The sequence below is a fragment of the Pteronotus mesoamericanus genome, unplaced genomic scaffold, assembly GCF_021234165.1.
Source record: "Pteronotus mesoamericanus isolate MK-2021 breed Mesoamerican mustached bat unplaced genomic scaffold, CSHL_Meso_final scaffold_85, whole genome shotgun sequence".
NCBI classification, from domain to species: Eukaryota; Metazoa; Chordata; class Mammalia; order Chiroptera; family Mormoopidae; genus Pteronotus; species Pteronotus mesoamericanus.
This window is the reverse complement of record NW_026555329.1, coordinates 5,019,966-5,038,344: the sequence shown is the minus strand read 5'-3', so window position 1 is coordinate 5,038,344 and position 18,379 is coordinate 5,019,966. Positions and strand designations below refer to the sequence as shown.

Genomic DNA, 18,379 nt, shown 5'->3' with positions numbered 1-18,379 from the left:
GCAACCCGCTAGGTGCCCGCAGCACATCCCTCTTCCAGGGGTGACAACCAAAGACGTCTCCGAATATGGCCAAATGTCTATGGGGGTGAGGGGGGTTGCCCCTGGTTGAAAACCACTAGCACAGGAATATTCACTGTAGCACTATTTGTAACAGAAAGAAAATTGGGATTATCTTTAAAAGACCCACCAGGAAGAGATGGTTAAATAATAGTATCTCCATATCACACAGCTGTTTAAAAACGTGTTATAATTACAAATACCAACATTATAAGAGGTCATTGATCTTCTGCGGAAAAATGCAATACATACCATGATAGATTTCTTCTTTATTTATGTATTTTTTCTTTTATGTATTTATTAAATTTACTGGAGTGACACTGGAAATTTCTCCTTTAAAGCAACACTTGGGGGTGAGATGAAGGATAACTGTTTTTATTTTCATTTGCATGCATGTACATTTTTAATTAAAAGCAAAATAAGTTTGCTGTGGTTGAAAAGGTACAAGAAAGAAAACTGGGTATTTGTGAGTCCCTTTGGCCCCTGGAGCCCAGAAGACCAGGAGCTACATAATCCCTCACGATGAGAATGGCCACTTCATCGGGTCTCATTCTCCCGGACGTGCGCTGAAAACTGAAGATCTATTTCAGAAGTAGCACCTATCACTAAACATAAGGGCAATGTGAACACGAAACAAATATGAGCCAATTAGAAATAACTACTTAAAAAACAGCGCAGCGAGAGAACAGTCCCAATCTCAGGAACCGCTATTTCAGAAATCCCCAGCCGTGCGCATTGATCTTCTAGGCGCCCTGTGACACTCCCTCCTCCCACTTATCGTCACCATTCACTGTGTGAGCTGTCTTCTCTTCGGAGAGAGGGACTGCTGCTTTACAGATTAGGGGAACCCTCTGAGGCTGGTCCAGAACAGAGGGTCTGATGATGACTAGTTGCAATGGCAAGAGTTAATTAAATCCACTGGCTGAGCTCTGCAAATGAATCATCGGATATAACAAAAATTGCTTCCCTTCCCTCTCCATCCTCCATATCTTCCTGCCTTAAATAAAACTAACAGTTCAACTTAAATCACAGAAGCTCTTTCCTCAGATGAGGAAATGAGTAGTGTTTAAAAGGAACAACTCTAATCCGCCACGCGACAAGGAAGGAAAACCATTCAATAATTAGTTTCTGCGGGTAATGCCGAATCAAGGGAAGCAAGAAGCTCTTCAATTTCAAGATTAAAACCAGGCAGATTTAACATCAGAAGTGATGTAGGCAATGGTTCAACTGTCTTCCCCAGTCCCTACGTGATAAGGTCAAAGGCCATTGATCTGCACAGAGGTACCCAGCACCAAACATCTCCTGCTTCAGCAGGGGAAGGCAGGATCAGACACCATCCTGCAGGTGCCGTGGGCCCGCCACCACCGCTAAGCACAGTCCTCGTTGGTTTTGCATGAGAAATCTACGAGTTTACAGCAAGCATGGTGCCCGTGATGACTATGGGCATCCTCTGAAGCCTGTTGGAACAAGCACAGTGCCATAGTTGTACTTTCAGAAAAATACCCTCTCCTTAATTCCTTGGAACACATGAAATGAAATCAATGTCCTTATCAAATTTAAAAAACAAAAGAATCAGCAGTTATCTTTGAAGCTGGACCAAGGTCACTCCCCCACCCTTTGGTATACGGAACTGACCCAAGAGAGCCTGTACATGGCCTCTTTTCCCTGGTACACTCAGCTCTTCAGGAAATATGGCAGGAACAGTCCAGAGGTGTGCCTGGTAGTGCTCCATAAAAGCAGAGTGGGGACGGTCCATCACCAAGCTTCTCTGGATCAAAATAGTCATATGGTATCACAGGATGGTTAATAAAGCGAAACAGCTAATATATGATACAGTGGAGTTAATTTGACTCCTCTGCCAAATACGAGAGCCTTCTTCAAATCAGGCAATGTGCTCAGCACAGTGGTCAACCATAACACATAGCTCCTGCTTTCTTCTCCTGAAAAGCTGGCTCCAGTGTTTGCCTAAGAATCTCCCAATCCCTTAAAATCTGCAGGTTAAAACTCCCAATCAAGATCCTGAAGAAAAAGCCATTCTGGCTACATGGCTTATTCATGGGATAAATTTGGACCATAGGCTGAATGACTCTTTACTCAGGTAAAGCAAGACTGAAAAACTATCTCTGTATTGCACCCAGAAAATTACACCCAAAAACAAAAAGGCAGGTATCACTGTGGGTGGGGGGAGCGGAGAATAACCCAGAGGCTGCTCATTTGGTTCTCCAGGGCCGCCTCTATCACAAGTGGATTAGGTATCATTTGTTTACCATTCATGTGTCGAAATTTGTGGTTCCCTTGAGATTTGGATTTAGCCCCATATCTTTATAAAATAAACACTAAGATTTCAAAATCACAAGGTTTTTCCAGGTTCCCAAGTATGAGAAGGGCTCATAACCACGTTCACAAGAACATCAGGTACCAGAACAACATACTTGGTTATTAAGATTCTGAGGGGAAAACATGAGCGCGCACCATACACTCAGAGCACTCACTTAGACTGGGTCTGCTTGGTGATGTTCCGAATGGTGGCCCCTTCTTTTCCTATAATGGCTCCAACGAACTGGGTGGGAACCAGCAGGCGTAGAGGCAAGTCACATGGCTTCTGCTTGGACACCGATCCCGGAGACCCCTGTCTTGAGGAGCCTCTTTGCCCAAAGCCACGGCGACCACGGGGCTGCTGTGCGGGGTTCTGCTGGGCAGCCATTTCGTCAGGGATGTAGGCCACTTTCAGCGTGAAACTCTCCAACTGGAACCCATTCAGTTTGTCTAAAGCTCTGAAAGTTGACAAGGAGCACGGGGTCAGAAAAGGAATTGAGCTATGTTATAAACCTTTCAGCAAAGCAATGCCCATTTCTTCCACTCAGGATCACTGGCCCAAAAACTTCAGGATAAAGCCACAGAGCAAACAACACAGGACACATTCAACACCCCAACACACACACACACACACACACACACACACACACACACACTCTCTCTCTCTCTCTCTCTCTCTCTCCCCCCCCCCCCGCATCTCTCCCTCTCTCCCCCACTCTTCCTTTGAGGTACACACAAGAAAGAAAAGAGTGACAAGTTTCCAAAGGGAACAAAACATACTTGCCATCTGAAAAATAGAAAGAAAAAACAATTCATCAAACTTTATTTTTTTAATTGAGGTATAATTGACATACAACATTACATTAGTACTCGATATTGGTATATATTTTGAAAGGATCACCACAGTAAGTCTAGTTAACATGCATCGCCATACGTGGTTACAGAATTTTTTTCTTGTAATGACAATTTTAAATTCTACTCTCAGCAATTCTCAAGTATGCAATACAGTAGTAATGCCAGGCTATGCATTACATCCTCGTGTTTTACCTATAACTAGAAATTTGTGCCATTTGACTCCCTCCCCCCATTTTGCCCACACCCATCTCTGACATCCACCAATCTGTTCTCTGGATCTATGAGCTTGTTTGTTTGTTTTTGGAGGTTCCACATATAAGTGAGACCACACAGAATTTGTTTTTTTCTGACCTCTTCCTGACTTATTTCACTTAACATAATGCCTTCAAGATCCATCCATACTATTGTAAATGCCAAGATTTCATTCCTTTTTTATGACTGAATACTATTCCACTGTGTATATATAACCACATTTTTGTTATCCATTCATCCATTGATGGACACTTAAGTTGTTTCCATATCTTGGCTATTGTAAGTAATGCTGCAATGGAAAATCTTGATTAAACTTTTACCCAAGAGGTTAGTAACTGTTTAGGAGTGCCCAAACAGCCAGACAAGTAAGGGGCAGTCCAGTCTCGTCTTTCCAAATCAGAAGGGAAAGGATGTTAGAAATATACACCTCCTGTCCTGGCTGGTATGGCTCAGTGGATTGAGCACCGGCCTGCAAACCAAAGGGTCGTCAGTTCGATTCCCTGTCAGGGCACATGCCTGGGTTGCAGGCCAAGTCCCCAGTGCAGGGCACATGAGAGGCAACCACACACTGATGTTTCTCTCCCTCGCTTTCTCTCTGTCTTCCCCATTCTCTAATAATAAGTAAATAAAACCTTTTTTTAAAATACTCCTAATTAAAAAAAAAAAAGAAATATACACCTCCTTCACTTTGTCCTCTTACAAAATACAAATATTAAAACATCTTAAGCATCAGAGGACAAATCTCTCTAAAATACTCACAGGAGATTGGTGGGATTTTAATGCTCAGGATAATCACTCAGTAAGTTCTCAGTACCTATCACAGGCCAGTGCCCCAAAAAACAGCAGCCCCTGACCTTCTAGCGTTGATGGTCTGATCTGGGACAGACATGCAGGGGTGGTGATGAACCAAAAAAACAAAATGAAGCTATTTTCTATCTTATCTACCCATCCCTCTATTTTAAGAGGTGATTTACTGTTGTGGATTTTGGGGGGGTTTTTTTCCATTTTGAACATGAATATGGAAAAGTACCCAATCTTAAGCGTACATCTCAAAAAGTTTCCGTAAGGTAGACATGCAGACCCAAACGCAGGCCCAAGCCCCAGAAGCCCCCCAGAACCTCCCCTAGCCTTCCACCACCACAGATTAATTCTGCCTGTTTTAAAGGTCTATAGACATAAATACAGATTAGTATGTATGTTATACGTACTCTCCCACGTCTGACATCTTTTACTTACCAGGTTTGTAAGATTCGCCCATATTGTTGTTGTTGTCATTGCTGTTTTAAAATACTTCAGGAAGGTAAAAGTGGGGAACTCAGTAAGAAATTGATAAAGATATCCTCAAGATTTCAAAAGCACATGCAAACACGCTTTTAATAATGCACACTCCCAAGTACCCAATAAAATTACAAACAAATCAAGGCCCCACACTTTTCCTAAGGTTACTCAGATTCTTTGTTCAGATTCTGTTCCAGCAGGTTTTGAGCTCAGCCCAGGAGGGGAAAGAAAAGCAGGTACGAAGCAGTCTCTCTCTTGTTGCTCAGTGGTCATTTCTAGCTCACATATTGTTTTCCGTACATGAAAATCTTTCCATTTTTGACTTAGATGGAAAGAGGGGGACAGAAAAGAGATGGTCCTAGCACCAAAAAGGGCCCCAGAAGCCTGGAACCGGAACTCAAGTCTAGACAACCAGACAAAGCACACTGATGCTGCCGGGACCCAGAACTCTGCCCTTCTCTCTCACCCCATCCTCTCACACATCACTGCCCTACAGCGCCGACACCACAAAGGACCTCTTAGCACAACAGACCCAAGTCACACGGAAATACGAAGTAAAAGACATTTCTGTCACCATAACCTGCTCTCCAAGAGCCTTCCAGAATCACTGTAACCGTGGTAACTGCTGCAAACAGACCAGTTCTTTCCATATGCTTACATACGTGTGTATGTGTTCAGTGCCTTCTCAAAAACATAAGTGGAATCATCATGGACATAATTTTTTGTTTTTCTTCTTTTTCCAGACATATCTTGGGATGTTTCCATGCGGTTTCTCTGTCAGAGGGCGTTCTCGTCACAAGCTTCCTAGGGCATGGGGTGGCTCACAGCAACGTCCCCGACACAGAGCCTGACACCACCCTTATTCTTTGCTTTCTCCTTCCCCCACTTTTCCTTAAGGGGGACGTGGATTAAGGCATTAAATATTTTGGTTATTTCTGAAGGAAGATAACCACTGAGAAGTCTTCTTAATATTTATGATGTATTTTTTTATAAAAGTTGGAATTGCAGGAGTTTCAACCAATTAGATATTCATTCAAGACAACTTTAAACCATCTTAAAGGCTAGAAGAAACAGATCACCAAGGGTTCTTGCAGAAAACTACAGAACCGCGAACCCAGTGAAGGAATCAATTGTATCCACGGGCATTACAGGCAGCATCGTTTACTGCAATATCCTTTCCTACTATAAAACAGTACTGCTGGCTTCAGAAGAAAATCAGTAAGCTCTGACTGTGAAATTCAGTCCATAATATTACAAAAAAGTAATTTCTTCTTCCCTGAGTGAGCTTGAGGACCACTGGTAGACATCCTTCTCCATGGAGATGACCTGCAAGTCAGTAGCAGCGCCTACGTATTCTAAATAGTCACGTGTCCTAAGGGACAGCTTTCTCAATCTGGCAGAAAACTGTAACTTCCAAGCTTCAATGTGCTGCTTTGAAAATATTTTTTTGTTGTTGTTTCTTTCACTCCCTCTCTCTCTTGTTTTTTAATGAGGAGAAAAGGAGAGGTTCTCTCTGCCAGGAGGTCGAAAGGCAGGGCGCCCGGTGGCCAGTGCGCAGCCTGGGCCCCAGAAGCCCAGGCTTGGGCTGCTCCTGGCCGCGGACCTCACGGTGTGTCCGCCGACTACCTGCCAATGAAGCCGGGCTTCCGACCCCTCAACCACCACGCTCCACGTTGGGACAAAGCTGAGAATGTACAGGAGCAACCTAACTTCAAGCAATGACTTTCTCAGGACTGAAGATTCGAAACTCCTGATTGTTAAGTGAAACACTAAAACCTTTCTATGCACAAAGTTTAATATTCAGCTATGTCCTTTGGTGGTTTGCTGAGTCCATGGAGAAAACATTATGGTATTTTCACTAAATATATTGTATATACAACATGTATGGTGATATGGTGATGGCTGTTAACTAGGCTTATTGTGGTGATCATCTCACAAAGTATAGAAATATTAAATCATTTTGTTGTATACCTGAAACTAAGATAATGTTATACATCCTTTATACCTCAATTTAAAAAAAAAATTTCAAAAGACATCATGATGAACAATTGTCATACTTATACAAAGCCTATGCATTCACTTCAACAGAACCCAAGGATGTTTATCCAACAGGTGCACTGCTCAGGCGCTGTTCCCCTTCACTACCCGACTCCGCGCCGGCACTATTTGGAGTCATTCAGAAGACAGTGAGTGGTTTTGCTAGTTGGTAGCACTTAACTGTTTTGACAAGTTTATTGGGGTAGGTCACGGTTTAGAGCCAAAAGGGCCCTGAGAGAGAAAGGGAGGATAGGCAGCTTACATGAAGGATGAGGCAGAGGGGAAGAGAGAAGAAATGAGACCCAATGACGTTAAACTCATCCAGGGGTGCGCCCACACAGATCTTAGCAGTGAAAAGAGGATGGATGGACTCGCAGCTGGAACTCGGGTCCACCAGGAACAGTAAGTAGCCACGTAGCCTTGGAAAGGCCATTTTCTTATTTACTGCCAGGTTCCTCCCCTACAAAACTCAGAGATTAGATTTGTGATCCCTTTCACCACTAAAACTTCACGTCTAAAACTTTCCTTTTCTTATTCCCAGACCTCATTGCTGTATATAACATAGGTTCTAACAAAATGAGGTTTAACCATGACTGCAAAGTCATATGATTCAGTTTTCTGCTTGTACCAAGAATAAGAGGTTGAAACATACAGCTCAGTAATAATCACCGAAAGGCTTGGAACACCGCTGCAGGGCACATCTTAAGGAAATAATTGTGGACAAAGAACTACCTAAAAAGGACTTTATGTTTTCTTCTTCTTCTTCTTCTTATTATTTTTAATCCGCACCCAAGGACATGCTTATTGATTTTAGAGAAAGAGGAAACGAGGGCGGGGGGGGGGGGTGAAAGAGAAACACTGATTGGTTGCTTCCCGTATGCGCCTCGACTGGGGATGGAACCTGCAACCTGGGTATGTGCCCTGACTGGGAATCAAACCCGCGACCTTTGGGTCTACAGGACAATGCTCCAACCAAATGACCTCCCAGACAGGGCCAACTAGCTTTATTAATTAAACTGGTTCTAAAAGTGCACACACCCACATCCAAACCCTACAAACAACCTAGGTGTGCAGCAGAAGACTGGATACATAGGCTGTGGTAGGGATGAAATATTATTTAGAGATTATAAACAGTATAAGTATAGTTAATAGAAAGACAACCCTCAAAACTCTACAGAATGATCTTTGTAATTTTAAAAGTCATGAGGCATGGGACAAAGTCTACAAAACTTGATGACAAGTTTAATGTTGGATATCCCTGAATGGCAAAATGGCAAGAAATTCCTTTGTCTCACTTCTTTACCTGTTATTTCTTTTTCCAGAATAAATCTTCCATTTACTTAATTTTTAAAGTTAAAGGGTGACTTTCCTCCCCTCAGCCATCAGCCAAGTTGCTCCAAACACCTCTAACCATAATCGTGTGTGCCTGATACAGGTCTTGAAACCGACATAGAAGGATCTTCAATGATAGCTTCAAAATATAAACAAACTACACTTTGACTCCCTAACAAAAAGAAACATCAGCAATAAGAACCCTAAAGAAAAGAAATATAAAAACTAAATGCCTACAAATTCTAAAGGGTTCTATCCTTGCCACACGCTACCAATCTTCTAATGAGTAATGTCTATCTTTGACAGTGTTATCTGAGCATGTCCGGAAGGTGTACCAGAAGCCCAAGCCTCTCTTGCTCCAAGGAACAAGAGATACTAAATACATACTTCTGTTTTTAATGACTTTTCTGTTTTTATTATTTTTACTCACTTCATTATCTTAATAAATTTAATAATCTGAGACTTAAGGTTAAAATAAATATGTATTTCCTAGCAATATAATACTATTAACCTTGGCTGTTTCTTAGCCACAAGGTGGCAGGGATTTCCATGTTAAATTCTGAGAGACAGCCTTATTGAAGAATCAGCCTTCTCAAAAGTGGGATCTATAGAGTGTTAAGTAACAAAAAGAAGCAGCCACAAAAGCTTTTAAACTAGGTCCCAAACTCCTGAGGATCAGTGGCCAGTCATGATCTGAAATGAAGTACACAGAGCAAGAAGAGAGTATAGTCAACAGCAATAATAATGTTGGAAAATGCATAATAGCCGCTAACTTTGGAGTTCTTGCTTGGTATTATGATAAGTGTTTTTGGAAGCACTATGTTAGGTTCTCTCAACAGCCTCATGAGTTAAGAAGTGTAATTATTCCCACTTTACAGAGGGGTGTGAACTAAAACAGACTAACCTGACCCGAGTCACAGCTGGGAAAGCAGTGGCTCAGGGTCCATTCCACAGAACGGACTCTGCAATGTATCCTCTTACCCTTCACGTCCTACCCACACCTGCGCAAGCACATCCCAGTCACACAGCCTCCAAGTCACCGGCGCTGAGGGAGGAAAAGAAGGCAACTGAGAATGTCAACTCAGCCCTAGTCACTTGAAGAGATGAGCTTTGAATGGGCTGCCAGGGAAAGGGCACGGAAAACCATACCATGTGAATTCAGGCAGCAGATAGCTGCACGGGGCCCAGGGAGCAGGCGTGCAGGGTTCAGGGGGCACGTCCTGGCGGGACCAGACTCCCAGCCCAAAGCACCTCACGCTGCTCTGCAGGCAGCCAGAACCAGGGGGGTGGACAGGAGCTACTATTTCCTTGGTGCCCATGTGCCAGGCCATTTGATAATACTGTTTTTCTATAACTATGTGCCTATATGAGTGGATGTGTCTGTTTCCTTTCAGCGCTCAGTTTGTAGCTGGGAGAAGGGAAGCTCAGAACGGTCAAGGTTACCGTCAGAGGCCACCCACGCTTTCTCCACTCCGTGCAGTGCCTCATGAATAAAATTAATTATCCTTATGAAATGAGAATGTCTTCCACATCTTTTTTTTTAAACTTATTAGAAAACTTTCATAGAAAATCATGACACTGTACCACAAGACTGACTTTTCTATTCTTTAAATCTATTAACTTTCTCAGAATTACTTCCTAATTTCCTTTGATCTTTGGAATTTTTGAGGGAGAGAAAACCCAATATTCTTATAAGGAAACTCGACTTGGGCAGGAATTAAAATCAGGTAATCCCTCTCTAAATACTCTTTCATCACCAGAAGGCACATCTTTGAGGACAGGGATTTTTGTCTTTATTCATTGGCAACCTTTGGTCATTAATTGTTGCTGATTAAATGATAACTATTAGAATAAGAGAAATAAAGACCATTTCCCTCATTAAAATACCCAATTTAGCCCTGGCCAGCAAGGGTGGGTTGGTTGGGCATTGTCCTGCAAAGCAGAAGGTCACAGGTTCAATTCCTGGTCAGGGCACATGCATGGGTTGTGGGCCTGGTCCCCGCTTGCGGTGTGTGCTAGAGGCAACTGATGGTGTTTCTCCCCCCTCTTTCTCCCTCCCTTCCCCTCTCTCTAAAAATAAATAAATAAAATCTTTTTATTTTAAATGCCCAATTTATCTGTATAGGTTACTTTGTTACCAAAATTACAAATTCCTAACAGTCTTTTCCTTTCTCCTTGGTATCAACAGAATGCTACCAATCTCTAACAACAGTTTTAGAACTAAAATGTCTCCACATTCACTTTGCTGTCAGGTTAGAATTATTTTCGGCAGTAATTCGGCCTTGACTAACCGGTCTTCGCTTCCTGTGTGTGTGTGTGCTCTCAGTGCTTGGAATGGAGGAGGTGCTAAGTGTCAACGAATTTCCTACTCAAGTTCAAAGCGATGATGGTTATGTCTCCAACATGCATTCTCCCATATGACTAAATAACTGCTACACTAAGCACTTCCCCCCACCTTCACTAGCTATCCTTACATAAGTTTTCAAACAAGACAACTAGGACAGGCCCCTGACAATCTCCAAATATCCTTGCGTCTATCATGTTATCCCCTATTTTCCATCCAACAGAGTTGGATCTACCAATTATTTATTGTAAAATGTAGACCTTTGTGGAGCCTGAGGCATGTGAGACAGGTGGAGCGGCTGTGTGCTCACTGCCCTCACGCTCACGCTCCCGTCTACTTGGGGCACAATGTGTGAAAATGTTCCATTCTTTCCTCTTACAGAATATGGTTGATGAATAAAGTTTGCAAAAATCAGTTTTACAATGTATTCCACAATTTCTAAGATGTCAAAAAACTTCATATAAACTGTTGATTTAAACAAAATAAGTGAAAGACACAAAGAGAAGAAAAATTAGAATATTTTTAAACATCTTTAAAGTCTCATTAAAATGTTATGAATGAATCTCAGAGGTCTCACTCAATTTTTAGGGGAAAAAAGGAATTGACAAGATTAGACACTACTTTTCACCCACGAGATCAGCCAAGTTCAATAAAGCCCATATTAGGGAAAGCACAGAGCAATGTGCACTCACCTGGTATGGACAGAAATTTAGTTCAAATTCTATGAAAGATAACTTGCCAATAACTAATAAAAATTTTTAAAAAGGCACAAGTATCTTGATTCAGCAGATCTACTTGTAGGAATTTAACCAACAGCTACACTCACACATGTGCACAATGCCATGTGCAAAAAGAGATCCGCTACCACAGTGACTGCCCATTGCTGCGCCACCAGGATTTTTACAACATGCAACCCCTGACTATTTAGTCAGGGGCACTGACCTCTTTTCCCTTAGGTTGTCAAATACAATAATGACAACAGGTATGATACAATACAATATACAGCCATCTGTATACAATACAATAATAGCCATCTGGTATGAATGAATCAAAATTATACCTATTTTTTTGTCAGCAAAAAATATATTTTTTGGTGTGCTGCAGAATTCTAGTAATTAGTTTATGTGTGCCATGAGATGAAAAATATTGATAATTGCTGCACTGTAGCGTTGTTCATAACTGCAAGAGACTCAGAAAAAGCTAAACAGCCAATTTGGATCTAAGTCATTCTATATCCACACAATCAAATTCTATTAAAAATAGATTTCTATGTACAAAACACTCAAAGGTTATGGTATCACTTGTGTAAAAAGGAGGTCTCTCTCCCCTCTCTTCTCTCTCTCTCCTCCCTCTCTCTCTCCTCCCTCTCTCCCTCGTCTTACATATAGTTATCTCCAAGAAAGTTGGGGAACAATACTGGGAGGAAGGTACCATTAAAATTTTGAACCATGTAAATATCACCAACTTAAAAGATAAAGTTCCATTTGTGTGCTATAAGTCTCCCCGCCGCCCCCCCTCCCCCACCTTCGCAGCCATCTCTCTCCTTTCACAGTTCCTCCAGGACCAGGTACTGCCTTTGGTAAACTGGCCCAGTTCCCACTCTGCAGCTGATTTCACCATTTCCCTTTCGGGCTCAGGGTCAGCCAGCACGGTCCTTCCTTTCCCTTTTCTCAGCCAGAGAGCAGATGGGCTGCTCCTGCCTGCGCGGTGCCTGGACGTGATCAGGCCTCCACGGGATGCTCACACTCAGCACTGCACTGCCGAGCACCGTGCGCGCCATTGCTCTGTGTTTGCAATCTGAGCAGGAATGTCAAAGCCACATCGGTGGGGTTCTCATTCTCTCTCTCTCTAGTGCTCAGTCTGTTCATTAGATCACTCCCAAGCCTCAGGAATTACCTTTTCCTAAGGGAGGTTTTTTGATCTGTAAAGTTGTACCCCCTCATTGCATTGAAATATATTTTTTCCATTAATCTAAAAGCAAATTACATTGATTCAATGTCTGTACACTCCTAAATGACCATGGTAATGATTAGAAAAATCAGGGAGCAAAAAAACATTTAACACTCTTGTTAGCTTGACACATGATCATCTTACCGGCTTTGGATAAACCAGCAATTTAGCATACCAATAAGAAAAAAAAAATCTTTGTGTAATTTAATGATACCAGATCTACAGCTTTTTGCAAATAGGAAGTAATTCAGTTTCATACCATATCAAGCTATAATTGTCATTAAAGATATATTGAAAAGGTAATAAAACTTTAACCAATGCAAATTCTTATTATGCATTCAATTGTTAAAGATTTGCAGGGTCAAACATTGCAAAATAAAGGTTTTTCCTGCTATCGGCTAGCCCAAAATATAAGTACTATACTTAACTAGTTATTGTAAATAGATAAGAAAAAAGTTCCAAACTGCTTACTGTCTAGCTTGGTCCTTACTGGAATAGGTTACATTTACGACTGCAGTTTCCGAGTCAGTGTTCACTAGAGGGAGAGAAAAAGGAAGAGGGAAAAAAAAGTTAGTTTTCTTTTTACTTCGCTCCTTTCACAAAATTGAAAGCAATTGAGAAGACATGTACCTTGCTCACAGCTTTCCACCACTCCATACTGGACTAGTAAACTATCCAGCACCTATCAGGAGGGGGAGAGAAAATTACAGATTTTCAGTTTCCCAAGTTATTAACAAGGGCAGAAATATGTTTGAAAATCACAAAGAACTGTGATGAAAGAGAGCCAAAAAAATTTTTTTTCCTGGGGTTTTGTGCTCTGGTAGTGAGGGAAGGGCACCAGAGAGAGCATCCAGTGAGTGGGCATCTCTCCACTCCTACGCATGGTCCCCAACTTCCAGCTCATTGCTTGTGGATTGCCAAGGAGTAAGGCAGCTCAGCCAAGTGTTCAGAGCCACAGCTGCCTGCTTCCTGAGGCTGGAGGGGAAGCAAGCATCTATTTCCCATACATACTCCAACACATCATCGTACTTCCTCCTTGTAGACAAAGTCACAAGACAAGAGCCCGAGTTAAGTTTCATCTTTAAGATGTTGCTTTTCAAAGAACTTCCTTTTATAGATATAATGGGTATACCAGAACAGACTACCCTCAAGGGAGGCTTGCAAAATGAATAAAGAGCATCACAGATAATCTACCTGGAATCTTTAACTAAAGACTAAGCTAAGTGGTATATCAATACTTAGACAGTAAAAAGTATAAAAAAAGAAGTGAATGTTTCTAAATCAATATAGGTTACAGAATGTACAGTTTTAAACTGTCTCCATTTTTACCATCTTTCCTGTAACCACATTCTTATACTGTGTGTGTTATTCTACGGAGCCGTTAAAATAGTAACTAAATTTTATTATACTATAAACTGCAGGTGTACGCCTCATTGGTATAAACCAAATCCAACTATCCTTAGCTTACAATAAGTATAAGAAGCTTTTTTTGAAAAGTAAAACAAAATAAGTTTCTATTAATTTAGAGTGAACCAATTATTCATTAATTTAATTGCATAATTTAAAGGACAGTCCCTTGAGAATATTTTCTGGCCCCCAGAACACAGAAAACCATTAAGAAATACACAGACTTCCTGTCAAGATGGCAGTGTAGGCAGACATGGCTTGCCTCTTTGCACAACTACAACAAAATTACAACTAAAATACAGAATAACCATCACTCAGAACCGAAAGAAATTGAGTTACATGGAAGTCTGACAACTACAGAACTAAAGAAAACATCCATTCAGACTGGTAGGAGGGGCAAAGACTCAGAGTGGGCTGGTCCCACATCCCTGTGTGGTGGATAAAAATTTAGGAAGGATATCTCGGGAGTGAGGAGTCCCACCCCACACCAGGAACCCCAGCCCAGGGTCCCCGTGCCAGGAAGATAAGCCCCACAACTTCTGGCTGCAAAACCCAGTGGACACTGAGTCAGTGGAAGAAACTTTTAGAGCCCCAAGCAGTTTCTGTTAAAAAACCCACACATGGACTCACCTACTCAGACTCACTCCCTCTGGGCTCCGGCAATGGGGTGGCAGCCTGAGGGGCACCAGAGACACACAGAGGGAGGGCGAGGTGTCTGGCATCAAGACGAGAAGAGGCCATTGTCCATCTTCTGGCCCCTCCACCCACAGATCGGGCAGACTGGTACCTTATCTAAGATTCCGTCAACCTGGCTAACACTGTTTGACCTGCTTTGGAGATCCCCCAGAGACTCTGCCTGCCCCACCCCCGATTTATAGGCCCACCCAAGCTGCTTTTCCATATGAACAGCTTTGGTTCTTGCTTCACAACTTACTAAATCCTCTTAAACAAGCAGCAGCTGGCTTCAGTGAATTCCAGACCCAACACTAGCAGCCTAGACTCATAGCTTGGCTTTACATGGAAATCTCCAAGCCCGTCCTCAGTAGCAGCCATGTCGGATTGCTTTATAACTCAGACAAGGTGGCCCCAGGCAAAACACAGGTAGGGGCTGACCTTGGCCTGAACCATCCAGGCAACCCCACGGGCCAGCACACCCAGTGGACAGCTACAGGCCACCTTGGAGTACCACCAACATGTCCCTGCACAGCTGATCCTCCACGGAGGGTGGAAGTTGGTGATCAGTGGTCACAGCCAGCCCTTGCAGCTGACTGACCTGGGTAAATCCCTCCCATTGATCTGCCATCAGCAACCAAGGCTCAACTACAAGAGGAGGGTATAGTCAGCCCACACAAAGGGTGCATCTTGAGTACCCAGCTTGGGTGATAGCAGAGGCTGTGCCACTGGACCCTACAGGACACCTACTACAATAGGCCACGCTACCAAGACATGGAGTCAAAGCAACTCTATCTAATTCATAGAAACAAATGCAGGGAGGCTGCCAAAATGAGGAGACAAAGAAACATGGCCCAAATGAAAGAACAGATCAAAACTCCAGAAAAAGAGCTAAATGAAATGGAGATAAGCAATCTCTCAGATGCAGAGTTCAAAACACTGGTTATACGGATGCTCAAGGAACTCAGTGAGGACCTTAACAACATAAAAAAGATCCAGTCAGAAATGAAGGATACACCAATTGAAATAAAGAACAATTTACAGGGAAACAACAGTAGAGTGGATGAAGCCAAAAATCAAATCAATGATCTGGAACATACCAACCAATCAGAACAAGAAGAAGAAAAGAGAATCCAAAAAAACAAAGTTAGTGTAAGCTGCCTATGGGACAACTTTAAGCCACCCAACATTTGCATCATAGGGGTGCCACAGGAGAAGAGAAAAAGCAAAAAATTGGAGAGCAACTTGAAAAAATAATGAAAGAAATCTCCCTTACTTTGGTGAAGGAAATAGACATGCAAGTTCAGGAAGCACAGAGAGTCCCAAACAAGATGGACACAAAGAGGCCCACTCCAACACACATCATAATTAAAATGTCAGGGGTTAAAGAAAAAGACATGAGAGGCTGAGTGTGGGAGAATGGGTGAGAGGTGAGGGGATTAAAAAGTACAAATAGGTAGTTACAGAATAGCCATGGGGATGCACAGTACAGTATAGGAAAGGGAGTAGCCAAAGAACTTAGAAGCATGACCCACATGACCCATGAATGTGAACAAGGGTGGGGGCATTGCCTGAGAGAATGGGGGGTGCTGGGTGGAGGGGGTAAAGGGAGAAAAATCAGGACAACTCTAATAGCATAATCAATAAAATATAATTTAAAAAAAAGAAATACACTAAATATTTACAGTAATTTTCTACTAAACTTTAAGCAATTTCTTGTGAAGGAATATCAATCTTATGTGGTATCTTTCAGGATTTTAATTTGTCTACAGACTCCAATTTGAAATACATAGTAAGGTTCATCTGGAAATGAGCTTTTATTTATTTATTTTTTCATTTTAAATAAGGTTAGTACCTATTTGTGAATGGAATAGTTACATTTTTTCATAGTGAAGATTTGGCATGGTGAATTTCCTTTGAGTGGGACCTATTAATAGAAGCACACTAATCTTTGTCTCTAATTATAGCTACTGTTAAATCATAAAGCTTAATTTTTAATTCAGAGCACTTAACTAACTATACATATAATTTCATTTGTCTGGCTCAGCCACTAGAATGAACAATGCATGTGAACGGGAATTTTTTGTTCCGTGTATTATCCCTAGCACCTAGAATGTACAAGCACAAAAAGACATTTAACCAGTTCATAAGTGAATTTTCTCAGGAAGAAATTCTAGTAAAGCTTCTTATGAATGGTACTCTTTTTAATAGTTTCAGAGGTGAATTTGATACACAGGCAATGTTGATCACAGACATTTTATAAAGACAAAAAAAATAGGAAACCTCTTATAATGCCATCTAAAGAGGTAATGTGCAACATGCAATGCCTGAAAATCTTAAAAAATAATAAAACCTACTTATGTTTTTAAAACAAAAGTTTTTCAATACCAGAAATGTTTTATATGTAGCCTAACAGAATTCTAACAAGGTATTTTAATTCATTCCATCTCAAGTAACAAGCAGCAGGAAAGGTGTATCTACCATTTAAAACTTAACTTTTAAATGAAAGCCACTTTAAGGCAACTTGGGTATCTAGACAGGCAGGGGTGTGGAGGGGCGTGGAGCTGGAGGGGAGAGGGGGTAGGGAGTGGGATGGGGCTAACTGCCAGTGTAATATGTTAATTTCAATAAACATCATTCTCACTTCTTCCTAAAAGTAGTTTGTTCAGTAATTAAATACATTACTTTCCACATAGTTTAGCTTATTATCTCCTTAACTTTTGCTACTATAGAGAAAACATTACAAAGTTAAATGCCCATAATTTATAAATAATGTTGACTAAACCTGCAGAAATAATTCTAATGAAACTAATGTTCTCTAAAAGGCCCTCCGGCAAAGTGCCATAAATTATATACACATTTATTTTATATATGCACACACAAATATACATGTAAATTTATATGTATATTTATATGTACATATAAATTTACATGTATATATAAATACACACACAGAGGCATATAAATAAATACAAGAAAAATTTTAACTTAAAAATTGAGGAAATGTACATAAAATTTTCACTGCATATAATGCATAAAGTTTAATATGTTCAAAACAAAATTGCTGGTAAACATTCTATTCCTAAGTAATAAGAAAATGCTACTGATTATCAACTATCCTGTGTGTAAAATCTCTGGAAAAATAGTTAGAAACTACAATCCTATGCACTGAAAATGGTGAATTTTATTGTATGTAAATTATATTTCAATAAACCTGACTTTAAAACATAAAAGCAAACTATAATTCTTAAAAGAAAAATAGGTCCGCCATCAATCTTGGTGCCTAGCTGAGGACAAGTTAACCAGACAACCTGTGGGTTTTTACCCAGACACAGGGATGGATTGCAGTGGGTCTCTGAGGTCTTCACTCCAAGTTTTATGCACAAGTTTTGGGGGTAATCACAACTGAGAGATGGGGGAAAGACTGCCCATATAGCCAAATCGGTTCCACAAATCCCAGAAGGGTTTCCAACTCCCACGCGACTGAGCCATGCTAAGTAACCAGTTTTCCTTTAACCTACTGGGAAGGCATCTGTGTCTAAATGCGCTTGCACAGCAGGCCTACCAAGCTGCACCCTGCCACTCCTACCCACTGACCTCTCCGAGCAAATACTTCTCTTGGTAAACTCTGCCCTTCTGACTCATCCTGTATTGCTGGGAAGATAAGGCAACTGTTCCTGTTACCTAGGCTCTTGCCTTCTCTCAGTTCCTAGAGTGTCTAGTCTTTTCTCCTATCTATCTCAATTGTTTTTTTTTTTGAAACAGCCTTGTTTTAATGGTAAAAACAAACAAAACCCAAAATACTTCCACTGCACATTTCCAACATTTCCACAATCTCCTAACAAACCAAAACTCTTATTCCTAAATGAATTTCTTTTA

General features: G+C 41.3%; 1 protein-coding gene across 2 annotated transcripts in view; it reads right to left on the bottom strand.

The window, feature by feature from the left end:
• The window catches only part of IGF2BP3 (insulin like growth factor 2 mRNA binding protein 3), a 103,711-nt gene that overhangs the window by 20,289 nt on the left and 65,043 nt on the right, over window positions 1-18,379 (bottom strand). The window contains exons 4-6 of one of the 2 annotated variants that reach the window (XM_054564415.1): window positions 13,052-13,103; window positions 12,893-12,956; window positions 2,550-2,831 (exon numbers count right to left, since the gene is read on the bottom strand). In XM_054564415.1, coding sequence (XP_054420390.1) covers window positions 2,550-2,831; window positions 12,893-12,956; window positions 13,052-13,103 — 398 coding nt within the window. The remainder of the gene's footprint in view (window positions 1-2,549; window positions 2,832-12,892; window positions 12,957-13,051; window positions 13,104-18,379) is intronic. The other variant, XM_054564416.1, reaches the window with a different exon arrangement.